The sequence below is a fragment of the Ceratotherium simum genome, chromosome 21, assembly GCF_057802395.1.
Source record: "Ceratotherium simum simum isolate JZ-2026a chromosome 21, ASM5780239v1, whole genome shotgun sequence".
Lineage (NCBI taxonomy): Eukaryota > Metazoa > Chordata > Mammalia > Perissodactyla > Rhinocerotidae > Ceratotherium > Ceratotherium simum.
The window spans coordinates 24,464,755-24,485,341 of NC_141920.1; the positions used below are offsets into that span (position 1 = coordinate 24,464,755).

Consider the following 20,587-nt stretch of genomic DNA (forward strand, 5'->3'; position numbering starts at 1 on the left):
ATGCATTTGACCTTGTTGAAACTCATCTTATTTCCAGGATTACTTTTCAAAAATTCAGAGTCATTTCCATTTTATTCTTGTTTCCAATGTACTGAAATTAGCAGTTTTAGCTTTGTGCTTGTGTGATTTTCCATTTCTGGTATGACTCATCAGAAGCAGAAAGATGTGACAGTGTAGAGAAGACACTAAAGTTAGGGACCGGCTCACTGAGGTAAAAATCCCAGCACTGTCCCAAGCTGGGGACTTGTTGTGACACTGGGGCAAGTCACTTAACATTTCGAGCTTCTGTTTCTTTGTTTATAGAATTGGGACAACAGTAGCAGTTAGGCTGTGAGCTCCTGGAGGGCAAGGTTATAGTTGTGAGGCACAAATAAGATCATATATGAAAACATTATCAAATGAAATGCTATGTATGCTCATTGTTACCATCATCACTGTCATAATTATTATCAGTATAGGTTTTAAGTGGGGACCCCCAGAATTGTTTCTTTTAGGACTTTGTGCCATCAATGTTGTTGTTAAAACAGCAACTCTGTCAAGCCAGTGTTGACCTCTCTAACTGGAGTATGCATGAGACTTGGCATGTGGGATACAATAAAAAACTTAAGAAATCAGAGTAAATTATAGCTGTTATCTTCCTCTTATCTGTATGTCCTGACATAGAAATAAATAAATTGGTGTGATAGTTTGATCTTCCCAGGACCTTAATGTACCTCATCAGCTTCTTTTCAAGGTGATTATGGACTTAGGTCTTCGAATGCCTTGTCAAGTAGGTAAATGATTGTAATTTCCTAGGACAGCCATCTCTTGATTTGCTGTTTTCCAAGCTTGATGAAAAGGCTCCTGTACTTTGTGACCATTCGGAAATTAAGGCTACTAGTTCAGCAGTTCTGCCTCCCAACCCATGCACCTTGTTTTTCAGGACATTATCAGGCTGTGCAGATTTTGAATATGCAGATCTCAAGCAGCAAAACTGGGATTTTCAAAATAAATAAGTAAGGGGCTTCTTTTTGAAAAAGGCATTTCAATGTAGCAAGCTTCCCTGGTTCATTAAAAGTTTGAAATGATTTATTAAAATGAGATGTAAGGATTATCTCATGCCTTGTTTATTAGGCTGGCCTTTAATCACAACTGGAACATGCTTTAACTCAAATGTTCGCATCCTTTTCTAAAAAGAGAAGAAGAAATTAGAATTGTCCATCTTTTCATGTTATATTATTTTTCCTTTTCTTTCTTTTTTCTGGACCTGCCTAATACACACACATACACACATACTCACACATGCACACATATACAGTTAGAGTTAGTTTTATTGGTTGTATTTTGTGATCATTGCTAAAAGATCCTCAGTAGATCTTTTAGTCATGCAAGTAAATGAGTTACATGCACACATGTGTATTTGGTCTCTCTATCTACTCACACCTGTTTCTGTGTATCTCACATAATATTGCACACTGAACTAACTTCTAACTTTAAATTTAAATAGACTGGCTGATGTTCCGTGCATATTAGCCTATTACCACTCAATGACTGTAGCCCATGTTGTTGATACTGCAAAGCATTGCTGCTGGCATCACTGACTACTAGAAAGACAGCTAAAACCTGACCTGCAGTCTTTCGCACTGCATTGTAGCCTTATGATGAATTTGACACTTCCTTATGCTTCAGTCAGCAACTCTAGCTACCATTTATCATTCATTATTCCAACAAATTCTTATCAGCCTCCAACTGTTAGCAACTTTGCCTCAAGCCAGTAGCCTTAAAGCTTATTCTTACCTTCATGCTCATCAGTTCTTACGTTGTCTATACCAACCTTCTTCTATTATCCCCTCCCACACTATATTTATACCCTTTTTTCCCTCAGTTTTCCCAGGAATGGAGCTTAGCTATACCAGAGATGTCTGATGTATTAGTAACTGGCCACTGATGACCCATCTGCTGGCCCATCTCCAGCTACCATAGGAATTGGGAATTTCTGAGTTGTGTTTACCTAAGACCACATTAGCACTTCTTAGCCCTGCCTCTACAGATAACCTGAGGTATAGGGCACATGAAGGAGCAGCCACATTATTTATAGTGTTTTTTCCAAGATAAGCATTGGAGTTGGACTGCTCTGTGTCCTAATCTTGACCTACTGTTTCCTGGCTATGTAACCTTAACCTTCCCAAACCTCAGTTTCCTTTTCTCTAAAGTGGGGATAGTAACAGTACTCATCTCATAGAGTCATTGGGAAGGATTGAGTGAGTTCATCTGTATAAAGGTCTTAGCATAGTTCTTGGCACATGGTAAACAGTGAATTATGGGACCTGTTTCTGGACTTGAATCACTTTTGTGGTGCCTGTAAACTGAGGAGAGAGGAGGCTTTGAAGAAGATATAATACGTAAGCTAAGTTTTAGAAGATAAGAAGTTAGCATCCCAGTGGATAGAGAAGGGAGAAGGATTCCTGGCAGCAATATGCTTAAGAGCTATAAGAGAGCGTGACACATTTGTGGAAATTGCATGTAGTTTACTCTGACTGAAGGGTGAGAAAAAAGTGGGGAGGCAGGAGGAGGTGAGGCAGGAAAGACGACCAAGAATAGATCATGAAGAACCTTGTAGAGCTCACGGAGGAGTTTAAACTTGATCCTCCATCAGTCTCTCCACCCACAGAATCTGGTTCCTCTGTTAAGCAGTCACATAAACGTCTTTAAGAGCAGCAACAGCAAAAAGGGAAAAGAGAGCAGCGAATTGGCCTCAAATGAACTGGCATCTCTTTAAAGCTAGTATTCCTCCTTGAGAAGACTACATTAATTAAACATGTGCCTTGCAAGATTCATTATTACTTTACTTGTGTTCCCTGTTGGTTATCTCATTCATTAATCTGCTGATTAGTAACCCTGAACTCTTGCCCACCCCCCTTTTTTTTCATTCCCTTTTTAATATACTGTGCTGTTCCTCCTGGGATGTAAACTCCAGGACCCGTCCCTGGCCTGCTCATGTTTGTTTTCTTTGCCCCTTGTGCCTGCCTCTGCTATAACATTTGTAGTATGTGTTAAGTAATCCTTAAGGTAACATTTTTATTATGTCATAAAAAGTGCATGGCAAATATATTATAACTCATGGACTTTGTTTAAAAATGAACGGATAATTTATTGAGTGTGTTACATGAGCCTTGCTCCCCTCCCCTTTTCAGCTGAGACTTACTGCTCATTTAGCCTAGTCTCCTATTGAGTGCTCCCGCATTGTGACATGCTGGGAAAGCAGACCCATGGTTGGCTAGAAATGACATCACAGTTTATGTACTCAATAAAAATTTAATTAAGTCATTACAGGAATTGCAGTCATCATTTAACCCTCTGATTTCTTCTGTTTAGTTTATTATTAAACATTCAGTAATACTAGTCACCAAATCCTGATGGCTTATAAAATAGCTGCATGCATTTTTTAATAGCTTAAATAAATGGGAAAATATGAGTAACTGATATAAAAGGAACCTTTTCCTTGTGGCGGTGCTGTATGTATGGGTTTTTATAGAAAGCAAAGCGTTATGGAAAGGATAAGAGTTTAATAAGAGAATGCCCAACACTATCTGGGAGGAGTTTCTCATCTGATTTGTCCATCTGTGTATTCATGGGCAGGGTGCTCCATATAGAATGATCTGGCAGTGGGGACACAGAACCTGCCCACCAGCAAACAAAAGCTTAAACCACCAGCAAACAAAAGCTTAAATCAGGGAATAAAATCCCAACAGAGGTTCACCAGAGGGAATATCCAGCTCCCCTTGGCTGCTGGGCTGGCTAGAAGGGCCCAGCAGGGTGAGTCCAGTAGTTTGGGAAGCTGGTCTCACTTACTCTCACCTGTTGCCTGCAGATCATGTGTCTGCACTGATCGAGCTTCCACCCTCTTCCAGGAAGGGCCCTTTTCATGATCTAATCTAGCCTGGGTGATGATATCTAAAAACCATTCCTAGCTGTGGCAGCCTACCATCTGTCAGCTAGAGGTAAGGGGGAGAGGCAACTTACAGGTCACTGGAGTTAGCATATAGGACCAGGAGGTAGAGGAGCCTTGTTAATAAGGAATTCCACCCCTGCTGTCCATTCTTCCTGGGCAATAGCCAGCCAGAATGCAGGTGCATCCCAGAAGGAGAAAGTGTTTGTATGTAAATGGAGCTTGCTGGAAAGCAAGAACTGAGGTTTGCAGGTTAGTGTGTTGGTGATCTCTGGATATGCCCTCCAGATGGTGAAGTAGAAAAAGCGCTCATCCAGAAATCAGGTTCTAATCCTGGCTCTGACACTAACTTGATGTGTGACCTTGAACAAGTCCCTTCCCCTTTTTGGATCTCAGTTCACCACTTCCACAAAGGGATTGGGCTGGGTGCCCTTCCAGCTCTAAAGCTTCCTGGTTTGATGCAACACATAAACCAGCTCTGCTGAGCAGGTTCAGTAAATGTTTACTTCTGAGAGATGCTCCTGCCTTCGTATTTGACATCTCTGACGTTGTCCGTTTATGGCTGTGGTTCTTCTTGCACAATTAGGAGAACAACTAGTATGGGAGTAGGGAGAACCCCTAAATGGGTATCAACAGGTCTAGGTTATAGTCCCATCTTCACATTACAGAAGGAATTAACTCAAGCTCTGGCTTGTTTCTTGACTCTTCATTTCACCTCAGCCCATTCTAGAAGATGGTGCAGTAGAAGTTTGGCAGTATATGTTTCTGAAATTTCAGAAACATGGAAGGTACTCAGCAGCAAAAAAAAGGGAAACAAACAAACAAGTGGGTGTCATTGGATAGAACATGCTATGTGTGGCACTCAGGCCCTTGTAAGGATTCAGTCATCATCAGCATGCCAGGATTAGACTCTGCTCTGGGCCAGGCCTTGGATCAGACAGGGTTCCTTACAACCTTTGGGTAGCCCACGGACTAGTGGGAGAGAGAGGTAAATAAGCAACTCTAAATCATATTGTGCACCCAGGGGGAGAAGTGCGGACAGAGAGCTCTGGGAAAACAAAGGATGGATGGCTAGTTTGGCCTGGGTTAAAGGTGAGGTGGGAAAGGTCATGGATTGCGCTACCAGCTGCATCCAATCTCACATTTTCCAGTCTTGAGCTTCACAATTCTCTCTTCCTTTTTGAAAATTATCCATGACTATAAAGTATTGGAACTGGTTTTAGTTTTATATAAACAAACCAGAAGGTATTACTCATAATTCCTTGCATTTGCAGAGCACTTTGCAGCTTACCAAGGCTTTCAGCATACATTGTGGAATTAATGAATGAATACATGCTAATTCATTTGCTCTTCAAACCAACCCTGTGTGTAAGACATTTAAAAGACAGGGAAATAGACTTAGAGAGGTTACTTGACTTGCCCAAGATCACATCCTATGTATATAACAGAATTATGACTTGGACCCAGTTTTTCTGACTAAATCCAGATCCTTTCACTATTCCTTTCTGCCCTTCTTCAGAGACCAGTTATGAACCACAGGATTAAATCACTCAGTCTTTGATTTATGATCCAAAGTAAAATTATCCTTCTGGAGTCAGGAACCTGATGGAACATAAGGCCCATGAACTTTGGATTCAGACTGACCTGGATGCTAATCTCAGCTTTATCACTAATTTGCTGTGGGACCTAGGGCAAGTCACTTTACCTGTCTGAGTCTCAGTTTTCTGTATCTATAAAAATGTGACTATAGCACATCTATCTCTCTGAGTTCTGGTGACGGTTAGAGAAGATGATGTCCACAAAGCACCTGGCCCATAACAAGTGCTCAGTAAATGGAGGAGATGATGGTGGGCATGTTCATGGTCAGGGTTGTTAAGCACAAATCTCATTTTCCATATGAAGTTCCAAATGACTTTTGGTTGTTTCTAAAACCTGTCAGTTTAAATATGCAACGAGTCCTTACTACATATCACACATTACACTAGGTTTTCTGCTGGGATCCCAGAGAGGAATGAAACGTGGTCCCTGCCCTCAAGCATATTCCTGGAGGTCAAAGTTTTTATCCTGTTGACGACATTCAGTGAACTGTACTCTAGGCTCTGAAGGCCCTCCTGGCCATTCTCTGAGAGGACTTCTAGCAGGGTCTCAATGTCTCACTGGAATTGCATTTCTAAAACAGTCCCCTGAAATTAACAGTCTTAATACTTCAGCCCGTCTTATTCTCCTCTCCTGTCCACAGACTCAGAGGCCCACTTTTCTCCTCAGCATCTCATTCACAGTTCTGCCTCTCTCCCTTCTCTTCCCACCTCTGACAACTTCCTTCTTTTGTCCTTTTACCACAACAAGCTCTTTTTTGTGGCCCTTAAGACATTTCCTAACCTGGTCCCAACATACCTTTCCAGTGTGTTCACCCTCCCTGGCAATCCCCAAACATTTTCTTTCCTGCCTCTGCACCTTTGCATACCTTTTCCCTCTGTCTAGAATGTCCTCTCTCCTCCCCCTCATCTCTCCTGTCAGACTCCTTCTCCTCCAAGGTCCACTTAAATGTTACCTCTTAGAGAACTCTTCCCCAGCCCCCCCCAAGCAGAGATCATTTATACTAAAATTCATTTATGGCTTGCCACTTTTGGAATAGAATTTGGGGTAATTATTTTTTACCTGTCTGTTTTCCCATACTAGGCTGTGTGCTACTCCAGTCAAGAAATTGTTTCTCATACTGTGTGTTCTTGGGATCTAGCACAAAGCCTGGCACATAGTTGGGGCTCAGTTCATTAAAGTGAGTTACTGCTTTGTGTAATTTGACATCAAAACCTAAAAGAAGTTGTCAAACTGTGGAGAATCCTAACAGATCAGGGAAATGGGGATGGACTGGCAGTTTGACCTGTTAGAGACCCTCTCTCTTTATTCTACTAAGAGTCTGTTCTAGGGCCGGCTGTGGCTTAGCGGTTAAGTGCGCGCACTCTGCTGCTAGCGGCCCGGGTTCGGATCCCGGGCGCGCACAGATGCACCGCTTCTCCGGCCTCGGCCGCGTCCCACATACAGCAACTAGAAGGATGTGCAGCTATGACATACAACTATCTACTGGGGCTTTGGGGGGAAAAAATAAATAAATAAAAATCTTTAAAAAAAAAAAAAAAAAGAGTCTGTTCTGCTAAGAGCTAAAAGCCCAAAATCATACTTTTTAGTTTCTTCCTTTCTTTCATACTTTTGTTTTTGCCATTTTGTTTCTGTAGGTTAATTCCTATATCCTGAAGAAGAACATGATCCTTATGACAAATAATTTCTATGCAGCAATCTTGGGATATGATGAGGTAAGATCATTTGCCACGCCTTAGGCCGAACAGTGGCCTCCCCCAACAAAAGCTTTTGATGAGAGCCTCTGAGGGAAGCTTCAGGGGCCGTCACTTCATGCCATTATGGCTTAGTATTTATTTCCTCATCTTCATTGACTAAATAACTAGAATGAATGCCTTAGTTTGCCTGTGCTTGGGAAAGAGAGTGCTGTGCAATATGGGCAAGTCATTCAACTCGTCAGCATTTATTGAGTCCTCTGGGGTGCTGGATGGAGGGACAAAGGCAACTCAGTCACTGTCTCAGCCCCAGGTGCCTCCAGAGAAAGGAAGGCATACGCACATAATAGCACCATCTACCAGACAAATCACATACTTTTTTGGCTTTAATTATAAAAGCAGTACATACTTATTTTAAAAATTCATAAAACTGTTGAAGTAGAAAATAGAAGGCCCCTTTTCTCTCTTGCCCAATTCTCTGCCCCAGAGGAAAACTTTGTTAACAGTCTATTGGGTGTCCTTCCAGATGGTATCTGTGCATACAGGAGCACCTATATATTTATTTTCTTTATGAAAATGGGAGTTACACTTACACACTATTCTGCAACTTGCTTTTTTCACTGAAAAATGTATCTTGGGCATCCTTCCACATCAGAACATTTAGATCTGTCTCATTTTTTTTTATTGTAAAATACACATAACGTTTTAACCATTTAACCATTTTAAGTGTATATTTTAGTGGCATTAAGGACATTCACATTGTTGAGCAACCATCACCACCATCTATCTCCAGAACTTTTTCCATCTTCCCCAACTGAAACTCTGTATCTATTATATACTATTCTCCCATTCTCCCCTCCCTGCAGCCCCTGGTAACCACTGTTCTGCTTTCTGTCTCTATGATTTTGACTACTCTAAGTACCTCATATAAGTGGAATCATACAGTTTTTGTCTGTATGTTTTGTGACTGGCTTATTTCACTTACCATAATATCTTTAAGGTTCATACATGTTGTAGCATCTGTCTCATCTTTTTTACCCCCAGAAATTTCAAACACATAGAAAAGTTAAAAGAACGGTATAATGAACACCTATGCACACCACCAGGATTCATCATACCTCATCTTTTTAACAAATCTTGTGCTTTTATGCTCATTTTGTGATTTAATGCAAGCATCACCCTTTCTGGGAAACGGTCCCAGAACTTCCCCAGGCTCAGCTCATTCCTCCCTCCCTGGACTCTGCAGCACTTGCTACATTAGCATTAACTGTCACCCTGGCTGGGTAGGGATTTCTTCTGGGTAGTGGCAGTGTCTACTGTGTTTGTATTTCTATTGCCTAGCATGGTGCTTGGCACATGGTAGGTGAAGAGTGAGGAAAGGAGGAAATGCATAAAAGGGTGAAAGTAAGACACTAGAGTTTAGGCTGGAGGAAGTGTTCTCAGCCTGAAGATAATAAATAAAGCCAGGAGATAAGCTTACAAAAAATTAAGTTAAATTAAATAACTTGCTTCGAGTCCTAGGACTAATTAAAATTGAGGTTTCCTGGGGCCAGTCCGGTGGCGTAGCTATTAAGTTTGCGTGCTGTGCTTGGGCGGCCCGGGGTTCACAGGTACGGATCCCGGGCACGGACAGACACACCCCTTTCAAGCCATGCTATGGCGACGTCCCATATAAAGTAGAGGAAGATGAGCATGAATGTTAGTCCAGGGCCAATCTTCCTCAGCAAAAAGAGGAGGATTGGCGACAGATGTTAGCTCAGTCTTCCAAAAAAAAAAAAAAAATATTGAGGTTTCCTGATTCCCAATCCACCAGATATTCTGTTAGAAGAAAGCAATTTAGATTGCATACCACGCACATCATTAATTTAACATGAGCTTTGTGGGAGTGGATGGGAGTTGAGAAATACTGCTTAAATCCGCACATCAATTATTAAATTAGATACATTCTGATTTCAGAAACCTTACAGTGTATAAAAGAATGAGGCTTAGAATTGAAGAAATATAACTCTCCTTTATTAGCATTTGTTTGAGGTCTTTATTGCAGGTGGCTCAGTTGATTCCTCTCACCACTGTTAATAAAGATATTCTGAATTGTGTCTCTTCTCTCTCCCCTATCCCATTGCATCCAGGCAGAGCCATCTTACAAACATGCCCAATCACAAGATCATCTGGGGTGCTTTTCAAATCTAATTCCTGAGCACCTCTCTGAAGATTCCAGTTCAATAGGAGTGGGGCCTGGTAGTTCAACAAGCACCCCAGGTGACTCTTAAGAATGAGAAAGTTTGGGAAATATACTAATTACCTAGGACATTTTTTAGAAATACCAGTTTTTGGGCCCTATCCCCCAAAAGTTCTGATTTAACTGGTATAGGTGGGCATCTATTGTGGTGAAAGTTCCTTGCGTAATTTTAATGTGCAATTCTAGAACAGTTTTTCTTATATTTTAATGTGCATGCCAATCACCTGGAGACCTAGGTAAAATTTGAATTCTGACTCAGCAAGTCTGGGGTGAGGCCTGAGAGTCTGCATTGCTAACAAGCTGCAGGTGATTTGGGTGCAACAGTTCTGCAGACCACACTGGGAGTCACAAGGTTCTAGAGCTGTGCTGTCCGATTCTAGCCACATGTGGCTATTTTGATTTAAATTTATTAAATAAAATTGAAAATTCAGTTCCTCAGTTGCACTAGTTACATTTCAGGTGTTCAATAATCATATGTGGCTAGTGGCTGCTGTATTGGACAGTGCAGGTGTAGAACATTTCCGTCATCACAGTAAGTTCGTTGGATGATGCTGTTCTTCAGCACCCTTTTCCTAGAATCTTGCTTGGATTGTGTCCCCCCTCTGGACATTTTTGGAACCTTCCTGTTTTCTACCACATTAGGTCCAAAGTCCTCCATGGAACTGCAGGCCTTCTGTGAACTGTCCCCATTGTGCAGTGTCCTGTCCACCTTGATCACCCATTGCCCTCCAATGTGTAACCTTCTCTCTGAGTGAAGCCATTTGCTTCACTACCCAACAGACATGCTGTGCCTGATTGAGGCTCTCCTGGACAACCGGTTGTGGAGAGCACTAGCTGAGTCTGTCAGCTTTGGACCTGAGGGCCTGGTTAATGGCCTGGCACCTTGCAGCTGCTTCTTTTGTAAATGTTTAGTGAACTAATATTATTCTCTCTTGCTTAGAATGTCCTATAGCTCTCCAAATATCCTCCATTCTTAAAGGCCCCCTTCTCAAAGCTGTCCCTGACCTCTCTAGATGTGTGTTTTTCACTCTGAATTTCAGCGTACATCCATCCACCCCATCCATTTAACAAGTGTTTATTAAGAGCCTGCCGTATGCGATGCACTGGAAATATATTGGTGAATAAAACAAACATGGTCTGGTTCTTTCCCACTTGAGCTTAGCTTCTAATGGAGAGATAGGCAGTAAACAAGTAAATAAATAAGTAATTACAAATAGAGTGCAGTGATAGAGAATAACAGGGGGAATGTACTTAGTGTGGACTGGGCAGGTCTCTGAGGAGTTGTCATAGAAGCTAAGACTGAAGAATGAAAAGCCAGCTATGTATGTACAGAGTACACCTCAGAGTCTCCCTGGGCAGATTAACATTTGTTCATTCTCCAGGATGTAATTCTGTGCTGCTGTTGGATGTGCACTAGCTTTGTCCCTTCAACCAGATTGCAAGCTGCATGTGAGCTGAGACCATATTGCTGTGATGATATTCTTAGCATCATGCTAAGCACATAGTGCTGTCAAATCAGTTTTCACTGAGACAGACTCTGCCACCCTAAACCCTTAACCATAACCAGAGCCCTCTGGGGTCAGGACAAGTCCCTTTGGCTTCCTCTCAGTTACTCTAGACCTAAGGGTCTTAATTTCCTGAAGGATACTTTTTTTGTATCGTGAAGGAAAGCAAGTAGGCACCCTAGTAGATTGTGGGCAAATTGCTCTGCAACCTAATGTTTGGTTTCCAGGCACTCTTTTCCTTTCCTGCTTCCTTAGTTTGAAATTTACACTCTCTCAGACCAGTCTCCCATTTCTTTTCACTGACTTACTAGCTTACTAGCATTATGGTGGAAAGAAGGCTAAAGCTGAGTTTCTTGATTTATTCAACCTCTTTTATTGCACTCCCACTCTGTGCCAGGTACTGTGTCTTAACTAGAGCTAGTCAGACACCGTCCCCTGACCTCACTAGTGCATTCTGGTCTTAGTTCTACCACCAGTTAGCTAGAAAACCTCTAAGCCTCAGTGTACTATCTTTCAAATGGGGGTAATAATATCTGTTTTTCTTGGCATACCTAGTCATTAGGAGCCAGGTGTGTGAAGGTACTCTGACAGTCTGGAACAGTCAAGTTATTATGACTGTTAATCTGAGTCTTGAATCATCCTTTTTTCCCAGCTGCTGAGGAACTCCTGATTATGGGTTTGCCCCTTCTCAGCCATCTTAACCCACCTCCAAGGCTGCCTGTTTGTGGCAGGCCATGGCTCCCAGACTTTTGCTGTCCTGTGCTCTGTGCTCATTCTCCAAGTCCTCATAACACCCACTCCTATTCCTATTCCCTCCCTTGTAGCACATGTGAGTTGCTGCCAGCAGCACCCCAGCATGTGCCCAGGGCACTTCAGACACAGGCAGGCTGTTGTGTTAGCAAATAGCTTGGAGAATGGTGATGTGCCTGAGCTTGTCCTTGGCTCCTGTCCCCATCTGCCGGAAGAAGCTGGTTTTCCTGACTCAGCCATTGTGCCAGGACAGTCACATAAGCTGTAGAATTATAGGGGTGTTTAGCAGGGGGCATTTGGAACAGGTAGACTGTTTTTCCACCAAACTGTCAGCACACCATACTGGACATGGCCCTTCCTGGCAGCAGACCTGAAGCCAGAACTCATGTTCCACAATACCCCAGAGGCCAGCCCACAACATAATGTCAAATAAATGATCCTGGGTCTTTTTGTAATGATTTACCAGTTACAGAGCCTTTTATGGCCATTATCTCTTAATTCTCACAACAACTCTCTTGGATAGGTATTTTGCTTGTTTAGCTCATAAGAAACTGAGGCTCAAGAAGGGCTAATGGCTTTCCAAAGGCCACACAGCCATCAAGTGACAGAGCTACCATTTGAACTCAGGTGGTCTGATCCCCAGATCCCACTGTTGTTTTAACTGTATTCACAGCTGTCTGCCAAAGCAAGCTCCTAATCTTTGTATCTGACATATTACACTTAACAAAACACCTTCACATTATCTTGCTTTTGTAATTCAAGGATGCTGTGAGAAGGGCAAGTATTTTCATCTCTATTTAATAGACGAGAAGATTGAGACTCAGGTTTAGTGAATTGCCCACCATCACTGAGCTTGGTAGTAGCAGAGCTAGGACTTGATCCGACCTTCTAACTCTCACTCAGCACTTTGGTTCCACACGTTACCTTGGCACCATGGCACCTGGACAGAGCAACTTCTCAGGGCCTTGGCCTTCGGTCACATTTGCCCCAGGAAGCAAGACCTTCCTCCCTCCATCCTTTAGAGGTCTAAGTTAGAAAATCACTCTAGTTTGTGGCCCAGGCCCTGATTAGCATCTGTGATATTTGGGCCTCCCAACAGAGCTTTCCTGTGTGCCGAGAGAGTCAGTGTTAGGCGCACACGCATGCGCGCACACACCCACGCTCTGAGCATTCCCTCTGGCCCATGGCAATCCTGGTGAACAGCCTGTTCCTCTACTAAGGGAGAGGCTGGGCCAGCCACAGCCAGCCCAGAGCTAGGTGACAGTGAGGCCAAGGTGTCCAGCTCCCTTCCCCAAAGAGCCAGCTGCCTTGCAGATGTGTACCTTTGGACCAGGAGAGAAGGTGCAATCCTCTCCCACCTCTGTTCCTGGGAAAAAGTATACACTTAAAATACTCCAAGTCCATTCCTGGTGGACAGCAGTGGAACTACTGCTGCTACTATTTCTCTTCTTGGCCTCTCAAGCATTGCCTAGGCTGGGTGCACTGCGGGAGAGTAGAGGGAGCGGTGGCATGGGAAGGTCAACCAGACCTGAGCCCCATCTCTGCATCAACCTTAGCCAGTCACTTGGCCTTTCTGAGTCCCATGTCCTTCTATGTAACATGAAGGGTTTGGACTAGATGCTTTCTGATGACCCCTTCCAGCTCTACCATGTGGCTACCCCATTTCTCTCTCATAGTATCTGTAAGGTCCTTCTGAGCTGATTCTGTGGTTGCTAGCATGTTCACGGTACCTCCAGCTTTTGTATCATGACTCTGAGATACTCTGTGGAAGACCAGTTGTTGTGCTTTCTGTTCCAGGGGATCCTTTCAGATGATCATGGGCTGGCTGCTGCCCTCTGGAGAACCTTCTTCAACCAGAAATGTGAAGACCCTCGACAGCTTGAATTGTTGGTGGAGTATGTGAGGAAACAGGTGAGTAGCCCTTCCCCTCCTCTCCAGAGTCTTATGGAATGCAGGTCCTTCTTGAGGTCTGTGGATGCTGGACTTTCAGAGGATCACGAGAGACTGAGTTCCCAGAGGCCAGTCTGAGGGAATTCTGACCCAATCATGTCAGCAACAGGCACCAATGAAGAGCATCTTCTGTGTATCCAAACATGAACTTGTCCAGGGGTTGGGGAATGGGAATAGAAGAACAAGAAAAGGCACTAGGTAGTCTCTTGCTCTCAAAAACTTTTAGTCATTAATTCACTACACATTTGATTGCCTATTGTGCTAGATCTGGGGCACACATAGTCCTGTAAGACATGGGCATGGAGAACAGGGCAGCCACCCACTGTAACCACCCTTCTGTACCCACTTGGAACCCTAGGATTCATGTTTCCTCCTCCTGATTTCTAGCAGGACCGGGCTCCAGGCAGCATTCCACAGACATCTCTCAAGCCTCTCTTCCCACTGGGTGCCATCCACAGTCAAGCAGGATCCCCCTAATTCATTATTTACCCTCTGGCTCCCCAGGGCTCTGTGATACCAAAGCTTCTAGGAGAAAGCTCCAGGGTGAGGACTGCTTAACTACATAGTTTTCCTCAAGGCCGTGGAGAATTCACTATTTGTTCTCTCTGCCCACTGATCCTGTATTGATGGGAAATTCATACTTTATAGATGAGTGAGTTGAGTGGCAGGGAAGAAGAACATAGAGGCTTTTCCAGGGTCTGCCAGTGAGTCAGCCTGCACAGCTGGCCTAGAACCCCAAGCTGGGTGATTCATGTAGCCACTAGAGGCCTCAGCTGCTCCAAACAACTCATCAGCTCAGGCTGTCCCATGAGTCACACCTTTGCTTCATGGGCCTGGCCCTTGAAGCCGAAGGGGCCTCAGCCCACAGTTATTCTCTTATTCACCTGTGTCCATGGCCTTCAAGCCTCCAACAGCCAGGAAACGGAAGGCCGGCTTCAACTCTTGAAGAGAAGACAGGGCCAGCAGGACCCAGGGCCCACAGCTAGCCCAGTATGTGAAAGCCACATACTGAGGCTCTTCAGACACAGAGCATAGAGAACCCCAGAAGCCAGGACTTCTGTTTGACCATTCTTCAAATCTGCCAGAGCCAGGGAGAAGGCACTGCGGTGAGAGGGCTCCACTCACAGAGAATTCTGAGACTCACACTGTTGACTGGACTCACCCTCAGACAGGAGTAGCAATTGGCAAAGCAAATGCTATGTTTTCTGAGAGACCAGCTTATCTTTTCCATCTTCCGTGGTGGGCTTGTGCCAGGGCTCCGAGAGCCCTAAAGGAAGGGGCTAACCACACTAATGTCCCTGTAAGAAGTCTCATATGGCCCCAGTGAGAGGCAGGCAATAGGAAAACAGTGATGGGGCTCTTAGGGAAGCAGGGAGCTTTGATGGGGACCCAGTTCTGTCAGCAAATCTTTTGAGCACCTACTGTGTCAGGCACTCTGTGGAGAAAGCAGAGATTAATAAGACCCAATCCTGCCCCCAAAAAGCCACCTCATGGTTTGGTGAGGAAACCTGTCAGACACAAGGCTAACTCTGGAATAAATCATAAATTTAAATAATATAAATAAATAAAACTGATTTATTCCTAAATACAGGTAGGAACAAAGTGCTTTGGCAAGCCAAAGAAATCTAACACTAAATCTAACAGAGTGGACCAGGGAAGACCAGGAAGCTGGGCCTTAAGCAGACTCTAGTCCTGCACCATGACTCTAGTTGGTGTGGTAGGTGGATCAAGACCCAGTCAGCGGTTATTTTGAGATTTTCAACCCAGGAGATGGGCAGAGTGGTGGCATTAGGGACAGAAATGGAGTAGTTGGAAAGAGGGGTGGATTTTAGGGAAGATAATAGTTGATCTTGCGTTAGAAGATAGCAGAACATGTGGAAATCTAGACCTGAGGTATATGTGAGAGACTAGGGTTGAGTTTGAGCGTCAGAAGATGAAGAAACAGAAGTGAAGGAATTCTTGGAAGAGGGAGATGATCCAAGGCCTGAGATGAGGCCTCTGGACTCCTGGCTGCTCCTCTTTCCCTCCAAATACCTTCTCACCCCAACATAAAGCCTCATCTTTCTGAATCCAATGCTGATTCCTTCTCTGATCCAGCTCTCACTCTGGATTTTGCCTGTCCACTTGAAAGCATTTCTCATTTTGCTGCTCTCTTTACTGGCAGCAGCCTGGGGAATTCTCCCAGAGACCACCTTTACCTCCTGAGACTCAGCCATTCATTAGATTGCCTGCCTCTTGCAGAACTGCCCAACCACATCTCCCCTGCGGCTGCTCCTGTTCTCCATCACAGGTGTCCCCTCTTCACAGCACTGTACAGGGCAATAAACTACCCCAGCCATCCTAGACGGGTGAAGCTGAGGCCCACTAACCATGGGGTCGGGGCCCACTAGAGGAAAGTAGGGGCATACATATTTAAAAAAAGAGTTCAGTGACTAGCAGTGTGCATATGTTATAGCATTTAATCTTTTCATGAGTCCTGTGGGGTACAGGTTACTATCCCCTCTCTCAGACAAGGGAACTTCAGAGAAGGGAATCTCAGAGAAGGGAATTGGCTCACGTTGGGTAACATCGCTACCCAGAATAGACAAACAAGTGCACGCATGAGCACCCACACCTCAAGGACGTATTTCCTTCCCCCTGATACATCCTCCTCAGAAAGTTTTTTCAGTCCAGAAAGTCAGGGCTTATGTGTCTGTTTGTCCGTTCAGAGGCGTGATGGGGAATTCCCTAAAGCCTTCCCGATGAGCTTTCCCAGTGAATTGTTTCTCTGAACCTCCTTAAATGAAATAATCTGGGAGATCAGAGACCCCCTTGCCTGGGAGCTGGGATGGTCAGAAATCCTCCCTGTCCCCTCCCCTTCCTCTCCTTTGGGAGGCTGGTTCCTTATGCCACCTCATGTCAGTCCTGCTTGTCCCTTTCCTCTGTTCCCTGCTTTTTCTTGCAGATGCAGTACCTGGACTCCATGAATGGTGAGGATCTGCTTCTGACAGGGGAGGTGAGCTGGCGCCCTCTGGTGGAGAAGAATCCTCAGAGCATCCTGAAGCCCCATTCCCCAATTTATAACGACGAAGGTCTTTGATGGGCTGGTCCCTCCAAACAGCTGCTCAGGTGGCTTTGAGGAACTGCCCGGAGAGAGGTGCCTGTTTGGCCCAGGACCCTGCAGAAAGTGGCCTGAACTGACCTTTGAACAGCTTCTGTCAAATATATGGCCCCATTTATGTTGATTTTCCTCTTAGTATGCCCAGGAGTCTGATCTGGTGGGGTACAGTGCTGGGAAAACCCTTGACTCTTCCAGGGTGTCCTCTCCCTCAAGAGAAGCCCTGAGAAAGACCTCCCCAGCACACACTCCCCAAGTCCCCGCCATCAACCATGTGACTGACAGCTTTTCCCAAAGGCCACAGAAGGGATGGGGGTAAGTTAGAAAGGGGCACCCCCACCAAGGGCCCACTGTGGCCTAGGAGTAATGCTGCTGAGTCAAGATGGGTAACCACACTCTGTCCTCTGGCTTTGAGCTGTGGGGTTGAGTTGGCCATTAAAAGAAACAGAGATTTCTCTCTGCCATGGCTCTTCTTTATTCCAGGGTCGTTTAGAAACTTATCTGAGGTGGTGGATGCCATAAGCTGAGGAGCACCACCTAGCTCAGTTAGAGATGGGGGGTGGAGATGGGGGGCGGCAGCAGTGTCAGGAGGGTCTCTGCTGCTGCTTTTGCCTCCAGTTCATGGAGATGTCACTGATCTGGCCAAGACACAGCCTGCCAGGCTCTGTCCTCTGGGGCCCAGGAGGCTCCTGACGGCCAAGGGGCTTGGGGCTAACATCCTGAGTCATCTGGAAAGAGGTCTCAAGAACAAAGGTCCCTTTGTCACCTCCCACTGAACCAAGTGAGGAACATGCTGTTTTTCCTCTCTTGGCTCCCCCTTATATGAGATATTGGGGAGAAGAGAATATTCTCCCTGGTTTAGTTGTGCCATCCCAGTATCCAGTCCCATGCCCAGCTTTCTGTCCCCTTCCCAACTTCTGGAGCCAACTTGGTCTGAGCGCTTGGGGACCAGTCTCCTCCTCCCTATGAGTATGGGTCATTGCTTGGGGAATTTTCTTTTAAATTGAAGAAAGGAGGTGGGGAACCAAAATGCCCCTCCCTCCCCCCATCAAACTTCCTTCATTTAACTTGCTATAAAATGAGTCATATAAAGAAACCCTATATGGGTGAGGTATATCCCACTTCTGTGAAAACATTACAAATCAAACCGCCTTCTCTGAGTTTATTTAAGATGCTTTTGTTGCTAGCGGAGCTCTAGAGTGAAGCCTCCTCTGTGTGTGTGAGATAATAACACCTTGTAACTCATTACAGCTGGGCACTATTTACATAAACCAGAGCTGAGCCAGGCAGGAATTTGCTGATTAATTTATTTTTAATGGAGTGAAGTATACCATGCACCAAAATAAACTTTACTGTGTGTACCTAACTGCTCCTGGAATGGATGGAAAAATTAATGGAACAGATTTTGGCTCCCAACTCTACACATTAATTCATATATAAAAGTTATTTGAGCCTTAACCCGTTTGCTGCCCAGGGCAGGTCCCCAGCCACAGATCCCAGCCCACAGCACCAGTTCAGCTACCGGGCTTGCTTTAGAATCATGAAATCTCAGATTTGGAAGGAAGTTAGAGGTCATCTAGTCCAGCCTTGGTCCAGAACTTGACTCCCCTTCTTAATATCCCATGGCCTATGTTCATACAGGCCCTATATGAGCACTTCCAGCAGCAGATGGTCCCTGCCTGCAGAGCCAAGTCCTGTCTCCATAAGATGAGTAATCATAAAACACTGCAACCTATAATACGGAGCTGCGCTTCAAAGAGCCAAATTGGATGTATCATGTCTGTGATGTCCAAAGCCCTCACTTCCTAGCCATCGGTGTCTTTCACTGACCAATCCCCCTTCCCTTCTAGGTCAAATCTAGGCTCCTGGGAGGCTGCAAGGCTCTTGTTAGTTTGACCCCTGCTTGTTTTTGTGAGTCTCTAACCCATTTCTTCTCTGAGCAAACTGAACCACTTCTGGTTATCTGAAGAGACCACCCTGTGTGTTTCCTCTACCTATTATCCTCTCTGTCCTTCTGACTAAAGAAATCCCACGTGTCCTCAAATACCCTCACTCCTGTCTGCCCCAGGCGGTATCCTCCATGAAGCTGTTTTACACTGCCACCCTCTGTCCTGCACTGGGAGTTCCTTCAGAGTGGGCACTATGTTTGGGTTAGTCACCTTTGTTTTTCCAGTGCCCAGCAGAATGCCTGGCTCATAGTAGGCATCAGTGTAAGCTTTGATAAGTGAAAGAAAGAATGAATGACTAGATCATCAATCATTATCAGTACAAGCTCAACAAAAAAGCCCCTTTCTGTACCAGTCTCTCAGCCTTACCTACAGTTCAGCTTATTTTAACAATTCAGCACAAAGTACTTCCTTTGGCCTTCGTAGGAATGAAAGACAAATGTTCTTTCTATAGCTGAATGCTTTTCTATTGTAAATTGTTATTATACAAAACAAGTGAAGGACATGATTTCTTGCCCACAGGGAGATTGCTCTCTAGGGATTTTTTTTTTTTTTTTGAGGAAGATTGGCCCTGAGCTAACATCTGTTGCCAGTCCTCTTTTTTGCTGAGGAAGATTGGCTCTGAGCCAATACCTGTGCCCATCTTCCTCTATTTTGTATGTGGGATACCACCACAGCATGGCTTGATGAGTGGTGTGCCGGTCCATGCCCGGTACTCAAACCCGTGAACCCTGGGCCGCCGAAGCAGAGCACGTGAACCTAACCGTTATGCCACTGGGCTGGCCCTCTAGCGATAATTTTGTCATTTATTTGTACTCTGTATATTTCCAGAAAGGATCACAGCAAATTAAGAGACACAGTTACAATAAAACTGCAAAATGATTAAAACAAGGTTTAAAAGATAAGATGTAAGTATTGGGAGAGAAGAGAGGGAAAATAATCATGTTAGAAACCTAGACTGCTAGTAACCAACTTTCTTTCATATAACTTCTTTGGTCATTTATAAAGTATTTTAGGTGCATTCTCTCACAGCAGTCCTGTAAAAGAGATATTATCGTCATCCTTCTTATTATCCCCTTTACACAGGCGAGGGGACTAAGGCTCGGAGAGGCCTGGAGGGTTGTCTTGGGTAAGAGGAGGTCAAGAGTGCCCAGCCCACAGCCCACATCTTTGCTCCCCGGGCCCTTGCTCTCTCCCCATCCCACACTGCCTCCCACAGGCCAGCGGAGAAATCTGCAACAGAGTATAAAACCTCGCTCTGAGCTTCCTGGCAGCCAAAGGCAAAAACAGAAAGCCATGGTTATGTAGTTCCCATTGTCACAGAAAAGGAAGTAGACTTGTTCATCAGAAGAAACAAATGTTTTCCTTACTCTTCAGAGAAGAATGTATTATAGGGTTGTTTTTAATGAGAAACACTGAACAACATAGTAAACATTACCCACAAGATTTCAGTTTCACCTAAAAATTTAAAAATAATAAATAATTGCTATTTCTTACATCAGGCTGAGACTAAAGCCCAGGCCACAATTCAGCCAATATGTTTTGGCATTTCTGTTCTGTACCAGACACTGCTTGGTGTTTTCATTTGTTATCTCATTTAATCTTCAGTGACAATTCTATGAGGTAAGTTTTACTAAGCTCATGTTACAGCTGAGGGAAACTGAAGTTCCCGGTTCAATGCTTTTAGTTCTAGAAAAGGAGTGCTAGGTGGGGAAAGGGTCAGTTGTGCCATGGTTAGAAAGTAAAAGGAAACCTAAAGCCACATGGGCTTGTGTGGGCACATACGCATACAAACAGGAGAAATCAGAACAAAGGGGTAGAAATCAGAAAAGCCTTGAAGGGAGTTGGGACATAAAGGACGGGCAAGGTTTAGGTAGGTGGA

General features: G+C 44.4%; 1 protein-coding gene across 1 annotated transcript in view; it reads left to right on the top strand.

The window, feature by feature from the left end:
- UQCC1 (ubiquinol-cytochrome c reductase complex assembly factor 1) overlaps nucleotides 1–18,125 on the top strand; it is a 101,638-nt gene extending 83,513 nt beyond the window's left edge. The window contains exons 8-10 of the mRNA XM_004430479.3: nucleotides 7,162–7,239; nucleotides 13,510–13,623; nucleotides 16,607–18,125. Coding sequence (XP_004430536.1) covers nucleotides 7,162–7,239; nucleotides 13,510–13,623; nucleotides 16,607–16,741 — 327 coding nt within the window. The 3' untranslated portion in view covers nucleotides 16,742–18,125. The remainder of the gene's footprint in view (nucleotides 1–7,161; nucleotides 7,240–13,509; nucleotides 13,624–16,606) is intronic.
- The last annotated feature ends 2,462 nt before the right edge of the window (nucleotides 18,126–20,587 follow it).